Source organism: Metopolophium dirhodum, chromosome 6 (assembly GCF_019925205.1).
Source record: "Metopolophium dirhodum isolate CAU chromosome 6, ASM1992520v1, whole genome shotgun sequence".
Classification (NCBI taxonomy): domain Eukaryota; kingdom Metazoa; phylum Arthropoda; class Insecta; order Hemiptera; family Aphididae; genus Metopolophium; species Metopolophium dirhodum.
The window spans coordinates 13,814,153-13,839,226 of record NC_083565.1 but is presented as its reverse complement, the minus strand read 5'-3'; the positions used below and the strand labels follow the sequence as shown (position 1 = coordinate 13,839,226).

The 25,074-nt window shown below is 31.4% G+C and overlaps 1 protein-coding gene across 1 annotated transcript; it reads left to right on the top strand.

Annotated features, from left to right (window-relative positions):
• The first annotated feature begins 14,762 nt into the window (after window positions 1-14,762).
• LOC132946050 (uncharacterized) lies at window positions 14,763-25,036 on the top strand. The gene is made up of 6 exons (XM_061015871.1): window positions 14,763-15,432; window positions 19,958-20,384; window positions 23,125-23,314; window positions 23,409-23,656; window positions 24,536-24,623; window positions 24,702-25,036. The coding sequence occupies exons 1-6, from the start codon at window positions 15,030-15,032 to the stop codon at window positions 24,780-24,782; spliced, it is 1,437 nt and encodes a 478-aa protein (XP_060871854.1). The 5' UTR covers window positions 14,763-15,029; the 3' UTR covers window positions 24,783-25,036.
• Window positions 25,037-25,074: the final 38 nt, after the last annotated feature.

Here is a 25,074-nt window from a genome sequence, read left to right as displayed (position 1 = left end):
CCCGGGTTTTTTTCAGGTTAAAACGATTGACGTGTAAACTCGGCCCGTATAAAAATATACGTATATGTACTTATAATATTTTTGAGAACCATTTAGCATTACCCAGAGGACACCGCGAGGAGGCGATTCTCATTATCCACCAAAAATTATTTTCATTTTCCTATCATTGTTCATAGTATGAAATGCGTTATATAAATGTAAAATTGCATCTGTAAAAATTTAAGTAATATGTTTCATATGCAGCTTAAATTATTTCGTAATAGTTATATTTTATTGGTCAAAATTTCCGGGCCGAGCTCACAACAAAAAAAAAAAGGTAACCGCGGGCCCAGTTTACATTTTCCCGAGAAATCTGCCCTACTGTCCTTACTACATACACGCACCAAACATATATGATTTAAATCGTCCCGATTCGTGATACACCCTTGACCAGTTAACACTAAGAAATATGAACTGTAATTGCGCGGTGCTGCGTAGACGATGTTTGGCTGTAACAAAAAAAATGTTTGCAGGTATAGTAAGTACATAAAAAAGTATGGTCGATATAACAATATGAATAAAGTGCAATATTATATTGCATGTTTGTAATACATCTATAACTTATAAGATACAAATTTAAATGATAACAAATAATACAACATCATAAATAATATTTCCTGCAAATAATCATAGTTAGGCAAGTTAATTTAAATAACGAACTTGAGCTAGTTAAGCGCAGTCAAAGTTGAGAATTTTAATCTGTAAGTTAAAAGTTAATTGAGAAAATTTAAAACAAATCAGTTAAAAAGAAGTTCATTCATTTTTTTTTTATTCAACACTACGCGTATGGTGATTGTGTGTAACTTTAAGAGGATGATTCTCTCTGTCTCCCATGCGCAACTACATAGACAAAACGCATTTACGCAGAATCATTTTTTCTATGTTAGGAGGTGAGGGTTAAGGTGAGGTTAAGTAATCTTAGAATAAAATCATCCATTACAAAAAAGATAGAGAGTACCTACAATTTTTGAGGGAATGTCATATCGATTTGTCTAAATGTATCAAAACAATAATTTAAAAATCATTTAAATGTACATTTTTTTGTTTATTTTGAAAGTCGAATACGAAGTCAAATAACAATACAATATAAAATCGATATGTCATTCCCTCAAAAAAATTACCATCCATCTTTTTCATAATGGGTGATTTTACTATACAATTACTTAAAAACATAGAAAAAATGATACTGCGTTAATGTTTCTGTCTATGTTGCGCGTGGGCCAGAGAGAGAAGACAAACAGTGCGCTGACATCCTCTTAAATTTATTTCAGTTGTAACAAAATATTACGTTAACAAATTATATACTATACTATTCTTTCTTATTCCACACTTGAGACTACAATGGTTTAGATAATTAGACTTTGTGTCAACTAAATTTTTAAATTAACGAATATTATTTATTTGTTTATGAGTTTAAAATAGTTTTATATAGGTAGAGTGACTGAGTAAAAAAAAAATTAACTAATTTATAACTAGGGTTAGGATGTCTATGATTTCGCATGGTTTTTTTATGTGTTGCTATCGCGTGTATCTTAGATGAAAATATGTTTCATGATGTCTAGATTCAAATAATAAAATTGTATTTTGTAAGTATACATTTGCGTATGTAGCAGATCATACTTATTATTACAAGTAACCTACCTGTATGATTGTTTTGTTTCTCGCATTCGATAATTCTCTACCAGCGATACCGACTCGTGTATCGTTCGTATTCTGTCGTCGCGTAGGTCTAAGGCATCACACAGACGCTTATTATTATTTTCTCTCCCGATGGAACGAATCTTGTCTTACGAACATCCACTGCAACCGAGTCACGTAGTACGCACGAAAACGCTAGCGGAAGAAAAACACTATGGGACTTTTCATCGTATTGAGTGCATATTGTGGGTATATATCGTACCTACCAAAAACCAATACATACTCATAATGAAGGTAGGTAGAACGCTACATCAGAATCTTGGAAGGTCTTTAGAAGACGACAAGTATACGCCGGGCAACAGATACTACGCTGGGAGCTTCTAAATAATGCAATAAGGCATATTATGCAACAACTATATACAACAGAAAACTTAATAAATAACGATATTGGATACTTGGATAGTAAAAATAATGTACAATAATAATATCTTGAAACTTAAATAATTTAACAAATAAAATGCTTAATACCTTTATACCTTTATCATAACAAAGTTAATAAATGGGTAGGCTAGGTATAGGTATATAAAACATACTATATAGGTAATAATGAAATTCAATCGGTCGTGAAAAATATTTATAATAATATTAACTAATCCACGGTAATAATTGTAATTTGAACACTAGATAGCTCGGCAGTAGGTCTGATACACTAGTATATAATTACTATAAATACTAATATTTATAATCAATGATAGGTATTACTTTTAATAGATATAATTATTATTAATTTATGATTAATAATATTTTGTTGAAAATGTATTATTTTATATAGATAAAACGTACTGACGTGAGTTAAAAATGACAATAGCAATAAATATGTAAATTAATACAATGAAAAACCACTCAGTGTTATCTCATACATAAAATTTGGTTGAGTAGTTAAGTTAATGCATGAAATGTCCAAATATCCAATTTGTAGTTTTTGGCGGGATTTTTAAACGAGTAAGTTCATGTGTAGTAAGTAGTAATTAATAACCAATTACACTTTTATAATTCAATAAGGTCAATTGGGTCCCCCAATTATTTTTTTGTACTAACGGGCCACTATAAACCACAAAAAATACATATTAAAATGTCACCCCAATATCATATTAATCTCTCCTCTTATTACTATCACGCTCGATAAATATATTTTTTTTTAATCTTAATGACAATTTAGATTTGTTCCATGTAAGCGTATCATTTGATAAAGTTTTACTTTGCGAAATTTTTATAACTTAACAACGGTTAGTGACTAACACGCACGTTAGCATGCACGTTAAATATAATAAAACAGATTTATGAGTTACAAAAATAAGGTTGAATTAAAGATTTATATTATCACGTGATAACCGTTTGTAAATATAGACAATTGTAATCATCGTTATCCAAAAAGTGTAGCCATACGACACGATTAAATGAATAATTCCGATGAAAATCAATCGTACCTGTCATTATCAAAGTCACCCCAATCTACAGCACATAATCTATCTTTTACAGTATAATGGATAATGAAATGGTAAATAAGTAAAACGGAATAATAAAAAAAAACTGATGCCAATACAATATTATTAGGCAAGGAAATAAGACGTATACAAAATTTAAACATTTAAAATTCTTAAAGACTTAACCAATAAGTATTGATATTATTGATACATTCTGAGTGATTTATCAAGCTACTCACCCAGTCATTCCTTTTTAATTTTCCATTAACTATGCAGTTACTCAAACTCTGATTTTTTCAATTATTACTTTACATAAAAATCGTATTTTCAGATAAGTATACTTAGAATTTTATACCTAACCTGAGGAATGTCCTGTGGCGCCACAATCTTCTTAAATGTAAATCAGTATCCATCCCTTGTTACTTAGATGTATTTAAATATGAATTTAAATTCAATTTTCTGAGTCATAAATGTATTTACTATAAGTTATAAATCATAATCTTTAATAGTTTTAGGTACATTCAATATAAAATAGTAGTAAGTACCTAATTTTAGTACTTATTATACTCTGACGTCTGACAGCTTATACAAATTTTAAGCATTATAAATTATTGTTTTAGAATCTGAGCGGAATGATAAATGTATTGATTTTACAATGGTGTTTGTTTTTTTTTATCCGGTATTCAAAATGTCTACCAGAAGACGTGCTTTGATTTCAACATAATATAGTATTTTATCTTTTAGAAAATTGGATCAAGATGGTACTTTAGAGAGGTAATTTTTCAATTTTTTCAATAGTTATTTAATGCCACCGGAAAACACCACCGAAAAATTACGAAAAACCACTAAAAACGGGATTTTTAATATCTAACGATTTGTTTATCACCATAGAAACGAATAAAAAGTTGTAATGAATTTAAAAATATTAATGATATTATATAATTGACTTCAAATTTAATACAATCCATTATACAATGACCCACTTGTAACCTACAGTACAGCAGAGCGACATCCACTTACCCGCTTTTTTTTAATTTTTTTTTTTCTGTGACTATCATCGCTGTTTGGGACAGTAACACTGCTTCAATTTTCTCCTACAGTATCTTATTCGACGGAAAAGTGAATCTAGTTGGTGAATTCGGGCAGCCAAAATTTGAAATTCTTAATACCTAGTTTTCAAAATCACAGGGAAAAACATTTTCGATTAAATCAATATTTTGGTCTTTGGTGTAACTCTAGAACAAATAACTGTAGATACAAGAAATTTTCACTGAATGTTTATTATATTAGAATTTTCTATACACGATAAAATGTTCAAAATGTTTTGACTCATTTTGAGCTATTTACGGAATTTTTCAATTTTCAATTTTTGTTGGTTTTTTTTTTATATAAATGTCAATAAATTGTATTTGTTTTTTCAAAAACCGTGAAAATTATTACATGGTTCCTAATATATTGTTACAATGACAGTTGAAAAATAATAAATATACCTACATTGTCACAATTTTTTTTTATAAGCATTTAAAGTTTGCATTTAAAATTCGATTAAATGTATCAAATTAAAATTAAAAAATGTTTTTGTAGTTAGAAATGTATTACATTATAGCTAAGGATTGAACATTTAAAAAACTAACTTATAACTAACTATTTACCTAACTTGAGTAGGTAAATAAATTACTTTATTCCCAATAATATCATCAAATATACTTATAGTAATAAGTAATATATCATAGGCTTATTGACCGTCTTCGCTCATAATCGTTTTTCGTATACAATGATATTATTACATTGAATTCAAATTTAATACAATCCATTATACAGTGACCCACTTGTAACCTACTGTACAGCAGAGCGACACCCACTTGCTCGCCTTTTTAAACATACCTATATAGCAATTATTGTAACAATAATATCTGCCAAATGTGTACTTTTTAAAACCAATTTTTAGAAATAGTATTATATAAATAGGTATAATATAGATGCTATAGAATATCAACTATTTATAAGTTATAACTATTACTACCTACCGTGTAAACATTTTGTGAGTATCTTCACTGAGATTATAATGTTACAAATTATTGAATTTAATAACTATTACGCAATTAGATTATAATGTAACAGATGACACCGTAAAAGTTTAATATTTTTGCATTCGCTTGTATAAATATAATAATTTGCCAATCTAGTGCACTACGAGCGCACTTCAACTCTAAAACTGTATTTTAATCAGCATAATACCCGTGAAGTTACAACGGTATTTATTTATTTTTTTTTTTTTTTTAGTTAAGACATCGCAGCAAACGGTACCGACGTCCTAACCAGATGGTAAACAAAAAACGAATCTGTATAACGTATGTTTAAATATATATTCACAATTCACGGCTGCAGTGTATTCTATAATAACTGCGCATTATTATATCGTTGCTGACATGTTGTGTTGCCTATATCGTGCGTTATTAGTATTTATAATAAATTACAATATTATAATATGCTGTCGAAAATATTATATTTTGTTGGACGTGATTGTAAATCAATGCATTTCGTGTTACTGTAATACATTTCTGATGCTCGAATCACGTTTAAAATTCTGTGCAAGTACCTCTATACTTACTACAAGCTACCTGCGCATGTATAAAACATTAAAAGCGTTATGTACTAAGTAGATTAAAGTAATAATAATAATAATAATAATAATATTTTAAACGATAAAAAAACGTCATGCGCATAAAATATGTATGTAGGTATGTTACATACAACACTGAAACAGTCTAAATTATAATATTCGCCGGAAAATATAGCGTTTAATAAGTCATTGCGACATGGTACAGGTGACATTCAGATTACAGGTGGCATAAACATTTTATGACTGTTAGGATTATATTACTATACGTCAGAAGTGTGTTAGAAAAATTAGTGCGCGCGTAGTGTATGACGCGTGTGACTATCAGACTGTAATATAAAGAAGTATTTTAATATGTGTAGTATTTAGTAATAATTACTTAAAGAAATAAACAGTTGAATGAAATTTATGCATGTCAATATACAATAAAATATTCATGTAGAGAAATAAAAGCAAATTATATAGTTGGAAAATTAAAGTATGCGTGAGAAGGGCTGCAGGTAAGGATTTAAAGTTTAGCACAACTTTAACTTCAATATATTATTTAATTGATAATGCGTTAACACGTTGTGTCATACGAAAAATCATAAGTATTATGTTAAAATTACAAAAAAAATTAAAGGTAATTCTTTATTAGCATATTATTGCAAATATTATATTTACTTACAATAAATGTTGACTTTCACATGACTTATATATATATATATATTTACAAAATATACCTTAGACCTTTAGACTTAAGTTCTTTCAGTTTAGTAAAAACGTAGTATATTATAAACACAGGTATGAACCTACTGGGAAATCAAATTGAGCATTAAAAAAGAATTATGATCGTCGAGAAAACGCCAATGCATTAAATGGTAAAATATGAAATATTTAATATAATGTGATTCCGATGGATAACAAATTGCATTACAATAAGGTATTGTAAATAATAGCATAAAATTGTGTAGATAAATAGTCTTTTAAACTAATGGTAATAGATAGTTTCTGATGTTAAATAAATCAACAATAATAATAGTAATAATAAAAAATAATAAAAGGATGATGTGGATTAAAAAATGGGTATAATAAGCTCAACCATAGTCGAAAACAGACCTTTTATTCAGGAGGATCACCAATGTTTTAATAAATATATTTTTTCAATTTATTTAATTAATAAGTATTATGTTGTATCTATGTGTACAATATACGTATTTTGATATAAATATTCAACTTGAAAAAAATTAGAAACCACTAAAATAATACAAGTGTAAAGTGTTCGTAGGTATATCACTCTTGGGATTTCAAATTTTTTTCGGTCAAAAGCTAGAAAATGTAATACTGATATGACGTCAATTTAAAAATATTGAAAATAGGCATACATTTTATTTATTAAGTATTAGAAATATTTTATTTATTTGATATTTTATAGAAGAATGGCTATTGGTGTTTTTATCTTGAAAAATAAACGTATAGGTACCCTAAGGTTGTACCTATACATTTTATATCGCCGCCAAAGGCAAGTAAATACACTTCTACTATTCATAAAAGAATCACAACTACATATATGCAGGCTATATTATATATAGTCAAACAATAATCGATCCCGAGACCGACTCAAATTTTTTTGAAATAGTCATGGTTCATCATAGTAAACGCTTTACAATTTTCCACATAATTACACCGGCACCGCGTTTCGTAGATGTTTCCATTAATTTGTCAACTGAAATGAGGTCAATATCAAAATAAATAACACGACCAAGTTTTCCTTAAAAAAAAAAAACACTGAAAAAATAATGGAACATAATAAATATTTCAATAGGTTGCAGCTGTATAAATGTAGATAACAGCTATACAGGGCGATTCACCAAATATGCTCAATGGTCCCACCATGTTTTCCTTTGATAATATGATTCTATTCAAATTCTGACTATTGGAATTTTCGTAGTTTACTTATAAGGACCATAGTTATTTTGAATATGAACTTAAATTTGTATATACCATTTATTGAGTGTCCTGTGGTGGTACAAAATTATTTTATTCAAATCAAAATCAACCTTTTTACTGATAATCATTAAGCAGACGAATTTATTGAAAATGTTGTAATTTATATAATATCTAAATCAAAATTCGAACGAGATGCCTCTGAGTTATTAAAATGTATATAAAAACACCAAGGACAATAACCCTTAAAATTGGTTTAAAAAAATATAAAATAGATCTTATACTAAATCTAGTGCTTATTAAAGATACTCAAATTTACAAATTATAAAATATTACACGTAGAGTGTTACTGCTGGGTAGCTACTCACCTCCCGCATTCAAAAGCCATGTAAATAAATTCGGCACATATGCTCATTGTAAATATTATATTACAGATTGTATATAATCTAATAAATGTTTAAAAAAAAAAAAATAAATAAAATATGAATTACTATAATTTTCAAAAAATCATAGGCTCTTTCAAATACTGTTATTATTAACTACTATTATTACAATTCATAAATATACACCAAAGCTTAATAATTCAAGAACAACTCGTTTAATTTTGATTTCGATACATACAAATTAAAAATAATTTATCGGCTTTACAATTTACAGAAAAAAAGGTTGATACTCATTTGAAAAAAAAGAATTTGGTATGTCCCACAGGCCACAGGACATTTGTCAAATGGTATAGGAAATCTAAGTATTTTAAAATAATATAGTCCTTATAAGTATAAACTATAATTAATAATTATTTAAGGAAAATATAATAGTTATTATTATTATTATTATTATTATTAAAATATAATTATAATATTAACATACTTGGTGAATCATCCTGTATATAATAACTTGTGTGAAAATAAAAAATTTCCAAACTCCATACTTCAAACTCCAGATTTCCTACTTAAGAGAGTATTATATGATTACCCGACCGGTTTATCACATTTTTCATTACAATTCTCTGTTTGGTATTTTAATCGTTCATTGACCTGGAAGTACAGTGTCGTAAATAAAATGACTTTTTGGTAGGGTGAAGGTTATTATATTTTATAATTACATTTTTTTTTATAATTCTCATACATACTCTTTTTATTTATAACATGACTTATCAATACGTTGTAGGTACGGCGTGTTTATAATTATATTGGTGGTATTTGATATTAATAAATAATAATATTCGTTACCAATACAATTACAAATTTATAAAATTAAGTTTTTGATTCCGAACTAAACGATTTGTTTATTTATTTATTTATTTTATTATAATTCTCAAAATAAGTTTTTCTTACAGTATCTATTGATTATATTTAAAGTGTATTTATAGAGACTGCAGTGAAGGATCATAATATAGACCCCAGTTTTGGGAAAATTATTTTTAAATAAAAATGTATTTGTATATTAGATTTTTATTAATACTTAAAAACTAAAGATTGTTTTGTAATTATGAAAAAAGATACTAGTCACAGCCATAATCACAAAACCAAAATAACGAACATCAAAACATCGACGACAAAATATCTAAGCATAAAATAGCTAATACACGTACCTAATAGCGAATGATGTTCAAATTTCAAAATGACTAAAATTGTTTGTTTACACAATATAGGTAGGTACGATTTAAAAAGTCAAATATAAAATATGTATTAATAAGTACGAAAATATTATTCAAATCTATTACAATTATGCTATTAGCACTCTTGAGATTACTTTTAAATACAATTTTTGTAGAGCTGTACTGTAGTCTGTAGAGCCTGTTTCAATCAACAAAAACTCCAGTAAAAATATCATACTTCCAATATTTGTGGTTTTTCTCCTAAATCATCCAGAATTGATAGATTTAGTTCCAGAGCCCATGGTATTAATTACGTTATTGTCTGGAGTCGGAATCGTCAAATAATTCGTTTTTAATTGAATACTCTCGTAACTCGGTCATGGCTCACGAATAACATATTTTGATAACGTATATAACATATAGGTATTAGTAATGAACTTATGTATCACAATATTATATCATATCTTAACTAGATATATAGTTTATATAATATATATCTATTATATATTTATATCTTAACTAGCTGATCCCGTGCACCTTTTTGCCCGTAAAAAATATCAACTCTTAAAAAAATTATGATTGTTCAACTCCTTTTGGGCGTAACTCACAGCAGTAAGTGCAACTCATCGTGCACCTTGGTAGACAATGTTTGAAAATTCGATTTGATGCAAGGTTGTACCTGATCTATCCGAATAATCAATGACAACCAATAATAATTTACTACTAATTTCTACCCTTAATCCCTTAAAATCAAAATTTTGCAAAATCATTTCTCAGTGCACGGTGAAATTATAACATTAATCTACCCTCAAAATTTCAAATAAATACATATAGCTCTAATAGGTTATGAATCAGTCATTCAGGACAGTCTCGTTTATATAATTTATTTAGATATATTATAATAATATGTTTAGCCATATAGATACATCAGTCAGTAGTATCGCTAATGATTTTACTTGGTTTATGTTACATTTATTTTCATTCAAGCCTAGATACACCGATATAACTCCGTATTTTATATTTGTAAACTGTTCATTTTTTCCCTGCTGATGTCGGGTTATGGGTTATACAGGTATAGTATGAACCCATAATATTATAAGAGTGGTTTATTTTTTGAGAAATAAAATAATCGATATTTATTGATATTAACCTGTTGACATGACAAAAAAAAATTATTTCAAAAAATCGAACATCACTTTAACATAGGTAATGGGTATTTTAAACAATTTATACGTAGGTCCTGTCATATATTTTGCGGTTGAACACACAATTGTTGAAACTCGTGTCACGTTCATCGAGTCTAATACCAATGATGCTTATCCATTGGAAAAACCAACTATAAAATGTATGTCATTAAGAGGACGCTATACCCGCACGCGTTGTCTCCGTCTTACAAATGTACAACATAGCAAAAAACTGTTTTGCGCGAGATAGAACCACTCCCCTCGGTATTCATAGTAGAATTACCAAAATTCCATAACTCATAGGGAACAACTTTATCTGTGTCGTAGCGTTTTTATTATTTGGATAACATAAATAAAATTAAAGTTATCAGTTTAAGAAAATTAGGATTTTTTTTTGTTTTTTTCATTTAACTATTAAAAACTATTGGTAAGTGCTATCGAAAAAATAAAAACGCTGCGACACAGATAAAGTTGTTCTCTATGCGTTGGTGGAATTTTGATAATTCTACTATAAATACCGAGGGAGTGGTTCTATCCTGCGCAAAACAGTTTTTTGCTATGTTGTACATTTGTAAGACGGAGACAACGCAGCGGGTAAGCGTCTTTCTGAAATATCTACGATTATAGACTCTTTACGTACCACCGACGATTCATCGCTGTTTTTCTAATTGAATGATACACATTTATTCTATTGCTGATATTTTTAACATGAACATATTATTATTTAATTCCTAATAATTCCTAATATATTTTGTACTATCGACCGCGACGTTTATTAATTATTATGTTAATTGTAACTACTAATAAATATTCGACCATTGACATTTTTAAGTAGTATAGGTAGGTACCTTTTTCGTGTTATCGCAACTGAGTAATTTCGTAAGCATTACATCCATACCTCAGCCTCGTCCATTATTGTACACAAATCATACATACAATACGGCATCAAATATTGAAATTTCATTACATTACATTTGAAAATGTCGGGTGGTAGACGGAACAAGCCCAATGCCGTCACTGCAGAGGTCAATTTGACTGGGTGTTTCCGTGCACCCCCGAGGTCTCGTACTAAATTTCTAATTTTCCTGTGCCAGAACTCACAACTCTCGGATTTTGTGCAGTATCTGCCGTGATAGTCGTCCTACCCATGGCTTAAATATACAAGGTTATTGCACACAGCCTATATTGTTATCAAACAAAAATAAAATGGCAGTATAAGGGTAGAGTTCTGCATATCATATAGTGTAGCCAGTATAAGTCGCCCCTTGCGTTCCTATTTTAATTCCTTAACGAGATAAAATTATGTAGTCGGGGTACTATTGCAATAACCTTGTATATATTTAACCCATAGGAAGAAGGATGAAGAGACTTGGTTGGTGGCGCCCCCAAAAAATCGTGATAGCTGGTGTCCAGCTTCAATGCTTCATCTAAGCCACTTTTCCGTGAGTTGTCTCGTACGCAGTTGTCTCAACATCATTGGAGGACATATCATTTACTGACTTGCAGAGCACTCTGTAGAGTCCTTCAAACTCTTGCAGAGCCGTATGCTCCCGGCCATATCTAAGAGAAGGTTGGTAAAAAAAATGGTTACGGATCAGATCTTACATATCGATCGTAGCCAGAGGACACCCGAAGCTCGGGTGTACGTCAGCCCTATTGCGTTCCATCTCGGACATTAGAATAGAGTGTGTCCAACGGTGTCCTATAGGTGCTGGGGCAGTAAAATCAGTGTAGGCTAGCAGCTCTACCCATGTGGTCGAGGTAGTTCTTAAAACAGTCGTGACCCACAATATTTGCAGTGTGCTATTAATTATTATAATATAACAGCTATAATAGTATATGCATTATAGTTATATTATAATATTATACTCAAGTAATTTTATTTTAGTGTGTTTAGAAATATCTCGAGTATCTTGAGCTTATGAATTATGATTAATTATGGCATGGTCTCATTTCATATATCTATAAACATATTGATACGATGAAATGGAGTAGTGTTTAATGTTTATAGTATTATAATAATATTGTATTATTAATGAATATCACAGAAAATGTTTGAAATTCTTTCGTTTTACAGAGTATTATAAAATATTATACATTTAATTGATCCATTTCATATATTATATAGGGTTCGTTCGAGAAACGTATTTAATGGTTTTATAATAAAAATTAATATATATATTTTGGCTACAATGGAAAAAATATAAGTATCATCTATACCTACGTCCTACAATATAATATTAATGTTTGACATTTAACGTGGCATTTAAGCTAATCGATTTAATAATGAGAAGATATTACTATTATAGTGCGCTGCAGATAATACTAATTAAATGATACTCACGTCTCACGAGCATTTAATGAATAAAACATTCGAAAATGTGGAACGATTTTCTACATAAAAATTACCAACTATCAAAATGTAGTAAATAAACTATAAAATAAGATGCTTACATATTGTGTCCACCAGACAGCAGTAAAACCAATTTGTACTATTATATATATTATTAATTCATATAATATTCTCGAGACGTGCATAATTCAATTCATCTCAGAATAATACGTATAATATTATATCGATCTAATTAAATAATTTTTACAATTTTCTCGATTGAAAGTTTTTCAAGTATCATAATAATATTAATAATATATTATTATAGTTTCCCTTTACGATATCGTTCGTACAGGATATCTTTCACCCGTCTAAGGTACATGCCCTGTGTATACCTGCGTGGTAATATGGCAATGTACGTATAAGAACAAGAAGGTCACTCGGAGACGGCAACGAACGACCTTGACATCCACACATCATCCGATCCAAACGCAACCACAGATGCGATTTATGAATATTTTTTTCGAATTTAATGATTTATTTTGATGGATTTTTTTTTAACATAAATATGTTTTTGGGCTGAATACAAGATTTTTTGTTCCTGACCGATTTTACATAAGGTTTTCGTTGTCGTGGTTACTATTATTATCTATTAACAAAAACATATTTATGATTTATAGATTTACCTTGCGGAGGAAAAATATCGAGTAGCGTTTTTTTTTTAGTAATTACAAAAAAACAATATTTAAAATAAAATCTAACAATCTGGATGTACCCATACCATTCATAAAAATACGAATGCACGAGTGAATAACTGTCAAGAATGTAACTTTTAGTCGTTCTTCCATAAAAAAACTTATGACTAATTATTCCGATGGAAGGATAATAATATGATGTATACGTTCATAGTTCCTAGAAAAGTGTTCTGTTTCAGACTGAAATTAAAAATATTTTAATAGATCGATAGATAGAAATAGATCGACCGACCGACAAACCACTAACATAATGATATTACAAGGATGACAGATCAAGACTTAATATTATTTTTTTAGAAGCGTTATTCGTGATGTTAAAAAATTATTGCATATAATAATATTATAAATAAAAAAATACATTTATATAATATTTTATTTCACAAACTCCCTCTGCTGTAAGACACAATGTATTCCCGTAGTTTTAAGACCAATAATATGTAATTGTTACAGGCTATAATTACTTCCGTAGTTTAAGCCTTATTAACCCAATAAAAAAATATTATAAATATGTGTTTGCAAACGAAAATTATGTCATATGAAAACGAATTATTCGTGTCAATAGAGTTGTTGTATGGTTAAAAATAATGTTTAGGTATACTATTATTGGATTCGTGGAATCCCTTAGGACCCCTGGTGCCATTTGCATTCAAATTGTGCTCACGTTATAATATTGTAATAATGTAATGTTGTACAACTGTTGTAATCGAGTCTATTGTGGGTACGAATAAATATAACACTTTGGGGGACTTAATAAACATCGATCGTAATAATACGTCCTAATTGACCGAATTCCGACGACGAAAAGATATTTCGAACGAAATACAGTAATAACGATACGTATTACCTGTACGCGGTCGTCGTCACATTTCTACGAAAATGACGGGCCGAACATAAAAAATAATAATGGCTAACCAGTAACCCGGTCTGCTGTTGTAGCTGTAGTCCGGCGGTATGTCAATGGCCCTACCATAACTGGTTTGTACGCGTTCCGCCGCCGTAACCGCGCGTGGTCGGGTTTACCGCTATTGCTGGTCCTCGGCCGGCGCGTCCCCTCTCTCCTTTCGCAGACGGTCACCACTACCGCGGTGGTAACCGTGGCAGTCATCGGTGGCATCAGTGGCGTCGGGGATGGCGGTGGTGGCGGTGGGGGGGGGGGGGGGGCTGAACATTCGGTTCCGGCAACGACGGCGGACTCGTCCGTCAGCCTCGTCGGTCACATTGCGCACCGTCACAGTCCTCCGATCGACGTCCACCCCGCCACATCGCCCAGCTCGCCATAGACGTTCGCCGTGCCGACTATGTGAAAACGGTTCTTCTCTATAACATTACCACAAATTTTTCACCCGTAATATTCCGTCGCGTTTGCTGGCACCCACCAAGCAGTGTACCGCATCGTATTTTCCAGTCCACCATCGCGTACGACTTTCACCCATCCACTGTCGGACGTCGTCATCATGATCCGGTTACCGTTCAACGCAGCTCTGTTGCTGGCCCTGCTGCTGGCCGGGCCCGCGGTCACGTCCTCGGTGGACAGCAACGGCGTTGACGACGACGAAGAAAACCCGTTCCTGGAAGCGGCCAAGTCGCTGCTGCAAGACTCGCTGGCCAGCGGACAGGGCGGCGGTGCCGGCGGCGGCTTGGGCTCCGTGCTCCAGTCGTTCATGCAGACGGAGGGCGCCAAGTCCGGGCTGGGATCGATCGTTTCCGGTCTGGCGGCGGCCAAGGGTTCCGTCGACCCGCAGGTCATCGGCCAGCTCGTCGGCATGTTCGCCGGTGGCTCGGCTGCGGACAAGTCGTCGTCCGGCAACGACGACGGGCCCGGCGTGGACTGGAGCTCAATGATCGACTTGGCTTCCGGTAAGTCCGTCTCATGATGGTATATAGGTATATTACATATTATGCGATGCAGCACCGCGACCCACACAATTTTCCTTTGCACTTACTATATTATTATATTCGTAAAATATATTATATAGGTACGTATCACAACCATCTAGAGTCTAGACTTAAATATATATCTACGTTTGCAGTGGCGAATTTAAAACTTGACCGATACTGCCCAACTCTTTTTCAAAACTTTTTTCCTTCAATAGTAATATAATTTTTTATTTTATTTAAACTAATACGACAATATTGTAATATCTATATCAATAAGAGGTTATATAGTTAACCGCAGTCTGTAGTGTACAATTTTAAATCTGTAATTTATATTTGGTAAAAAATTTGGGTGGTTTTTTGGGCTGTGTTAAAAATATGTGAAGTTTACATTTAACGGACGTTGACTCAAAAAACCGCTCACTTTTTAAAATTGTTGTATCCAAAAATTACACAATAAATTATAATGATGTATAATCTATTATACTAAAGATATTCGAATATTTATTATAAAATATTATAAATGTTAATTAAATTTAATATCCACAACGCCACGACACCCAGACACGTGATTTGGGTAAGGCAGACATTTGCCCTACCTTAACTTTTAGTAGCACCCATATCAGGTTGATCAAAATCAACACGACGCCGCTTTTTATACTAATTGCACTTAAGAGTTTAAAATATTTGTTTTTTGTTGGAATTTTTTGTTTATTAAAATATAATATAATAATATAAATGTGCGTATAGATATATTATACATTAATGCACCAATATTATGCCAGAATAAATGGTTAGTAGTAGGTATATGTATATAAATTACCTATATACTTTATAGCAAATTTAATACTGAAATAACGCCACTGCAGTACCTACTGTGTGACACCAACCGCATAACTGCAACATGGCACATTTGTAATATGATGGTTATAGCGACTTCAGGCATTTCTTGATCACCCATCACGTGAATTTAGTATCTACGTCTTATATTGAGAACGGTGACCTCTTACTTATAATGCAGCGGAAATAACAATATGACGTCTACGAGTTGTCAAATAGATCGCTTGAAATTATTATAAACCGGACTCACAACAGTAGTATAATATAGTTACTATAATACAAGTATAATAATAATCGTGATATATATATATACTATACGTATATGTATATTAGCCGTAAAGGTATACTCGTTGTGGTGACTGTTGGTGAGTCACTAAAATACTAAATCGGTCGATTTCATCGGTTCGACTGAAACCCGTCGTATAAATCGATAAATGATTGGAAAATTTGTTGACAATTTGTGGAATATATTAATATTAAGTTCAATACGTGGTATATATTTTGAAATCTCGTCGAGTTAACCTATAACCACTATATAGGTAAGCATATCATCGGTGTTACTATAGTGGGTGGAAGGGGCCAGTAGCACAGTTCCTATTGTAAGTCGTATAATGGCTTGTATTGTTATATAGGTTTGAGGTACCCATATGAATTTATACATTTTGTAACATTTTTTATTTTGACACAGATATAGGTTTGGGATGCGTACAACTTTTTTTCTGACCGATTTCGCGTTACAGTACCTACCTATATATTTCCCCTAGAAACCGATGAATAATATAATTACGTTATCAAATAAGCAACGTCATTGATACTTTTTTTTTTTTATCACGATTCAATTTTACTTATTGTTCACATTATAATACTTACATAGATACATTCGAACTCATCTTTATAAATACAATTTTAAAACATAATATCTTTAATTCGTTTTATTTCCACGCAGCGGAGATAATATAAAGTTTTTTTTTGTTACATAAACCTTGGAATTCTCTTATATTATACTCGGGAGTTTGGACTGGCAATGATACGATTATAAAATACTCTGACCGCTCTGGGGCATTATGAATTATAACTGTGAATACAATGTTGTATTTAGTATACCTAAAAATACCTATATTCTAGAGTTAATCGTCTCGTGTAATTTTTCGGTCTAACTGCAGATGTTAACGAACCGTGGAACCGTGGTTTGCGCTATTATTTTAACACAGCATTTAGATTTTTCAACTAGGTTACTTGGTTGTTCTATGAACGACACATAAACATGAACACTTGGCACACATTCTATAACGGTTTTAACCGATCGTTTATAGAAACAGACCTTATAATATTATAGTGTTGTACATTTGATCTACCTTTATACTATAATATATGTAATTGATTAGTAGCGTGTAAACAGGTGTTTTTATATCATCTACTATCCAAAAATACGTCTTGTAAGTCACAATATCATTGAAAAATTCCAAACGAGATCAATACAAATCATTGAGACTTGAGACTATATATATTTATTTTCAATAGTACCTATATATGATACGATATATAATATATAATGTTATATTGTTATGATATATTGTTTAGTATTTTATGATTATAATAAATATTATGTACTTTGTATTTGGTCAAATCCCTGATTTGTAAATAAAATAAAATGTACATAATACATATACCTACCTAGTTACTTGTTTTAAAGATTTCGGTAACTGACCGCTCCGACGTTTTTTTCTTATTTATTACGCGCGTTACATTAAATAGTATTACACGTTATTATGCATGAATACTTGTATATTTTAACCAACTCAAAGTTGTATAATTACCTGCATTTGTGTAAATAAATGATTTGTGCCTATAGTTTTTTGAAACGTACTGACATGAAATATAATAGTGAAAAAAAGGTGGCAGGAGGAATTCATTTTTTTCATTCAACTCTTGATACGGAGGGCTCCGACTCTCCTGCACAAATTGAACTTCTTGAATTCTTTTTTTATCAATATTATGAACTTACTAGACCGAAATCATATTAACCTACCATAATTCGAACAATGACTAATCCACCAGTATATTTCAGCTATTAATATTTACAAATTCAAAAAATCAGTTTTGTTTTCTTATCGACTGAGTAATTTAATATATCCTTTCTTGTACACATATTATTACTTTACGAACTTTTCTTCTTTCTTTTCTCAACTAGTTTTTCACATCCTCACCACACGTATGACAACTGATAGAACTATGTCGTGACAAACAGCACAAACTATTGTTTTTCAAATAGCTTACCATTGATTGTTCGTTAAAAATTTAAACGAAACTCTCTGATTAACATTTTCAAAAAAATATTCATACATATAACTACGACAAAAATATCACGAAATTATTTAATTATATAACAACCTATATATAAGATGTTCAAAAAAACACAACAATACTGAACTAACTAGGTATGAATTCTATTCAAGTTCACTGTGCTAAGTTATATATACAGTGGTCCGGTGATGTACTGATATATACGTAAGTTATCGTAATTTATTACGATCACATATAGATACGATTTGTTGTAAATACGATCGTGACAACTGACAACTGTTGCAGTCGTATAGCTCGCTACTAATCAGTTTTATTATCCGGCCGATACGATATTTTTGTTCACCTATATACAGTTGTAGGTATCTGGTATCTTAGTGTTTATATGACTATATATAATACCCTGCAAACGGCAAGCCGGATTGGTCACAAAATCACAAAGATGATTTTGGTTCAACGATAATATTTTTTTTTACATTTCCATAAAAAAAATCACTATCTTTTCAATGCTGAATGATATGATATTCGATGTATTTATGGGAGTACGGATAATGTCGTTATTTCTATTTTACAAATGTGCAGGTGTGTATCGTTTAGTCACAACGGTTGTTGAGGCCATGCATTTATATTCCACCGTAGTTGGCAAGCAGTACAACTATACACGAGTACATGACCCATAGTTTACGTGCAAAAAATTCCGCATTAGTCGAACGGTTCAACGGTAAATTAACCGTATCGATATAATACATAATAACCTGTTTGCAACTACGCGGTCGCTTGTCTAATATTATATTATTTTTACGAACTTCGTCGATCATTATTGTCTTATTATATAATAAAACAAAAAATTCGATGTTGATCCGTTTTTTTGCTCAAAACATTATAATTTTTTTTTATCAGACACGCGATACGTGACTATATATTTTTTGACGGTGTTTAAAATTATCCAATTATATTTATTGAGTTGTTTACCATTATTTGTTGCAAATAATATTATAAATGATTACGTACTCTAATCAATAACACAAGTAACCAAATCATATCAATACAATTTTTTTACTTTATCGTATCAAATCATGGCTATTATAATCGGTATACTATGGGACTTGGGTGTATTGAATTGTTTTGGCTATTATCAAAACATATTATACAACAATTTAGTTGTGTTGTAAAAAACGTGGGTAAAAAAAATGTAAACCCATTAAGTTTTAGCAGACTTCGTCACATACGTATAATTTTAAAATGATAAAATGGCTATGTTCCGCGTGCGCATCTACTTAAAGTTTATAATGTATAACAATAATATTTCACATTCCCACATATTTATAGAATGAAATAAAAAACGTTTTTCGCTGGTTATTTTTAGGGTTCATGTCGTCGACGGCGGGCGCGGGCGGCCTCCAGGGTTCGTCGATCGAGGGTTTCATGAACGTACTTCCGGTGTTGGTGAACGCGTTCAGTGGCGGTCACAAGCATTCCGACGATCCGGAAGTGGAGGATTTCGAAGAGCACGAGCGTCATGCCAGGGCCTCGACCTTCCTGCCGCCGTTTCTGAGCAGCGCGTACGTGTACTGGGAACACTTCAAAAGCAGTGAGCTCGGCACGACCCTGTGGAAGAACAGCGGCCTGGGCAGCATCCTGAAGCTGTTCATCGACAAGGACGGTCATTTCCAGGTGGACAAGATATTCGAGTCCATGGAGAACTCCACGTTCAGACGGCGGTGGGTCAGGAGTCTGACCAGCTTCGTCGCCGAATGGATGAAACACGTATCGGACCCGAACACGCAGGCCAGGTAATAACCGCATACCCGGTACACGACGCATACATTGCGCAAATGCGTTTAAATATAGGTATAATATGTAATAATATAATCGTAGCGTGGGTATATAGGTACAATCATACTATCATCGTAACTCGACGTATACACGCCTTGTTTCAGACGAACGTAACTGGTTTTGCTCGTAGAGTTCGTTGCCCACTGTTACCTCTATAATAATTTTAGACGGTACATATTCCTAATACAAAAAAAAAATCTGTTACCTTTACGTATAATATATATTTTATGTATTAGTATAGCGTAAAATTTGATTACGAGAACGGAATTATATATAATATATATCATTCAGTATTCTGAAAATATTGGCAATTTATATAATATACGTCTACAAGATGTATCAGAGTTATTCTAAGTAATTATACAGTAACGTCGATCGGTAATATACCTTACATCCTTCTAAATTATATACACTTACTCTTCCTGTTTTATATATACTTATAGGTGTTTATAGGAACACCATAGGTACATAATTGTATGCAATGTAGGTTATTCGCCAGTCATTACTTTAGGTACTATATAATAATAATATCTAAGTTCACAAACCACATTAAGAATCGAATAATTGATCTTATAAAAATCAACTACAAAATATACTTACCTGGTGAAGATATTCATCTTTCCTAATATAAATGCTCCAATATAAAATATTCACCTTTCTTAACACTTAGAATTAAAACGTAATTATTTAGTATACAACCTTAGTCCTTTTCATTGATATTTTTTACTAGTTGTATTTACTTACTACGATATTATTATTCCAAATATGTGGCATAGGGACGTCTGCCAACCACATGCGTAGAAAGTTTACAGTTATCCGTATAAAATAAACAGTTGTTCTGATCTTAACCAACGCAAAATACTTTGTATTCTCGGGTCAAGGTCGTACGAGAAACACTTTTGAAAATAACATATTCGTAGTAGGTACCTACAATAATATATCTTCGTCCTTTAACAGTTTAATCACATCAAATAGAATAACAATATTATATTATATAACATTTGTAGTAATGCTTATATTATACTATTCTATACATTGGTGATTGATATTTTCGCATATAAATATATAGGTACTTAACTTTATTATACTTTACTTGTCGCTATGACGAACCCTTTTAATTTTGAGTTTAATCACAAATATGTAATATAAATTATCTCGAAAACTGCAGTATTATTATTTATTGGGATTCCGGCATACCTATCGACCATATTTTTATTCGTGTGAATAAATAATAATTGTTATTAAAGTCTTTACCCAGCAGGTCAACGTCATCCGCCCCCTCAGTAATACGTATATATTTTACCGTAACATCGACAGGACTATAATATGATGTATATGGAGTAAAATATTTAAGTACCTACCTACTGCTACGTCTTGCTTTATAGGTGTAAGTACCTACAACTCGTTTCGATGCAATCTGTATACAGTTTTTTAAATCATCGAACGTTTAAGTCAGACAATAATTAAGTTAGGTATGCTATATTATGTTTAGCACGCACCGTTTTAATTATGAATAGGTTCGGGATTTCTGCAATGTACAACAGGTGCGTGAATATAAAATAATGTATACATATAAATTGCCATTACAGTTCATTGAACACCTATGGCTACCAAAAATAATGTAATGTTCACGTCGTGGCCAAACGATTTAATAACATAAATTATCTCACACCTATATATAGAAAATATTAACAACACGTCAACTCGCTTCGGTAGGTACATCTTAACATGCCTCTACATACTATTATATTATAATACACACAACCATAACAACTAACAGGTTGTTTATCTTTATTTTTTTCACAAACATACCGGCTGCACCTCCTCGTTTCGTTGGATCTATACATATACTACATTATAGCATCATGTTATAATACGTAGTTTTAAAAATAATAATATAGCGCTGTGGAATTTATTGTAAAATACGCCCATGTCTAAGACACTATATGTCAATGTCCCTACGTATGTTTTTTTCTTCAAGGTGAAGCATATAGCTGTAATTTATAATAGTATTATTATTATAGATTCGAATTAATTGCATTTCCCGACGTATTAACAGTAAGCCGAGTTTGCGACGACTCTGCGGGGGAAATGTTATCGTTGCCCTCGGTATAGAGTATAGCTCTTCTCAGGGTTTACAATTTCCAATTTTTTTTGTCGGTTTCATATAATATACCTAATTATATTGGTACATGAAACTGAAATCAAGGAAATCACAGGTACTTACATATTTACAGGCGACCAATTATATTTACCAACAATGACCATACTCGGCTGCAGTAAATATTTTTCTCGATATTTTTTTTAATTAGATAATACGCGCGCGTACCTAATACCTACGTGTAAATAAAAATAAGATAAGCATCTCGGATTCACTCCCGAAAATCAATATTGGTATGTGTGTCTGTGATAATGTCTCCAGACATAGATAGGTACTATACCTACGTTTTGTTTATGGCGTCAGTCCAGATCCATAAGGTGATAAGATGATACTATATTATAGTGCCTTTCTACCTACCTACCTACCTACTATAATAATACATTATACGATGTAAAATCAGAAAATGTTAAATTTATATTATACCTATACAATCAAAATACGATTTTTGTTTAAGATTGCATTAGGTCCTTCGGGTCACTATAGTTAAAGTACCCAAAAATATAACTATAATACCTATATGTCGTCGTGTTTTACAGATATTTGTCGACGACACAATTCATAATGAATGGATTCTTAAAGTCTCAAGGTTATTCTAAAGCGGCCCAATTCGATTCAGCACGACCAGCAGAATCGCTGAGCTTCCTGGCCGACGCGGTGTTTAAACGACAGTTTGGACTTAAAGTCAATTCCGCTACATACATCAAACCAGCGATAGCATACTTACAAGTACGTATAACACGTTTTAGGCGTATTAAATTAGACAAATGTTACGTTACGTCATAATACGTATCTATATGTGTATGATTGCTTGTTCGTGTAGGATGTGTTTAGGTTGGGTCAAAGCAAAGGATTGAGCTTGCAGCATTTAACTTCCAAGGAAATCGAAGAGAAGCTATCGGAGCTGTTGAATCACGAGTTAATTGACCCGATACTCAGGGTGTGGAGGGTGTACAGGTTCGTGGGCAAGAAACCAGAATGTGATCGTTACTTGGTGTGCAGCATCAATCGCAAAGGTCAATATCCAGATAGCAAAACAGGACTCAAACCAGGTGTCACAAAACTGTCCAGGTATGTGTTAGCTAACCCAAATATATATTTTAAACGCATTGTTAACGCTTAAAACGGTGCATGAATGTATTATTATCTTATTATCGAGCTATTTTAAAACATTTAAGTATATATATAATATTTTTATATTTGTATTTAAAATAATACTAAAAGTTTTTTTTGTACCGGTATTATAGTTAAAAAATATGCAATGAATAATCAACAAGTTGCGTATGTATAGAGCAACACGTGTATGTGTGTGGCAAGGTTTTTGCTACTACGAACCCGGGTGGTCACCCATCCGGGAACTAGTAGCAGTGGACGTTACTTACTCTCAGTCACATTGTGTGACTGATAGCAGCCAACGCATCGCGCCAAGCCTCTATTTATTTTTATAAAGTTTTAAATTTAGCTTAAAGCCAATGTTTATCTTGTTGTATGAATATACCTAAAGGTATAATAAAGTAAAATAATGTTATATAAGCAATTATAACAATAGGTAGTATCGTTTAAACATAGATATGACACTTTATACTATAACTCTCATTTTCTCATTATTTTAATTCTTTGTAATTAATATATTTATAAAATAAAATAAAAACAAAGCTTTTCACCTAACCTACTCATATCAAGTATGATGAGAACTACAATTTACAATTAAACCATAAAATTTATTATAGGCTGTTGTTAAATCAATGATTTACTATAAATAATTTAAGATTCATTTATGGCGGTTACGCGCGTATAATCTCAGGCAGAATTTGGAAAAGATAGTATTTTTAAAACGCATTATTTAAAATACTTACTATATTTTTCCATTCGCTGTCTAGGATACCTAGTTAATATATAATTAATATAACTTCGAAATCGCTCATTTACGACTGTTATTTTGTTTAACAGTTTAATCGCTTCGTGGTTCCTGTCCGGACAAACGAGAACGCCGTTCTGGAAACTTTACAACGCCGCAACCGAAGACCACAATTGTTCGGTAAGTTGTTTTTTTTTATCGGTGAAATCACGATTTTTGTTTTCATCACCAAGATTAATTTTCATATGTGTTGTTTAGACTAAATATTCGGCCAATTGTCAAGAATTCCACGAAGAAGATTTGAAAGCTACGACTGAATATTTCCACAACGAACTCTAATAGCGTGTAAAAACAAACAACAACAAAAAACTATCAAAAATTGCGGATATACATAATAATATGCATAGTTCAAAGGCTGTTTCATCAATTTTGGTTTTTGAACATTTTATAATATTCATATAATATGTATTTTAATTCTAAACGGGGTGTACACTAGGTACTCGGGTACTTAAACCTAGTTTAAGCCACCATTGATATACTACCATAATTTTGTTTTATAATCTTTTATATATATATTATATTTATAATGTTTACATTTACTAAATTATTTTTAGCATACAATTTACTTTTA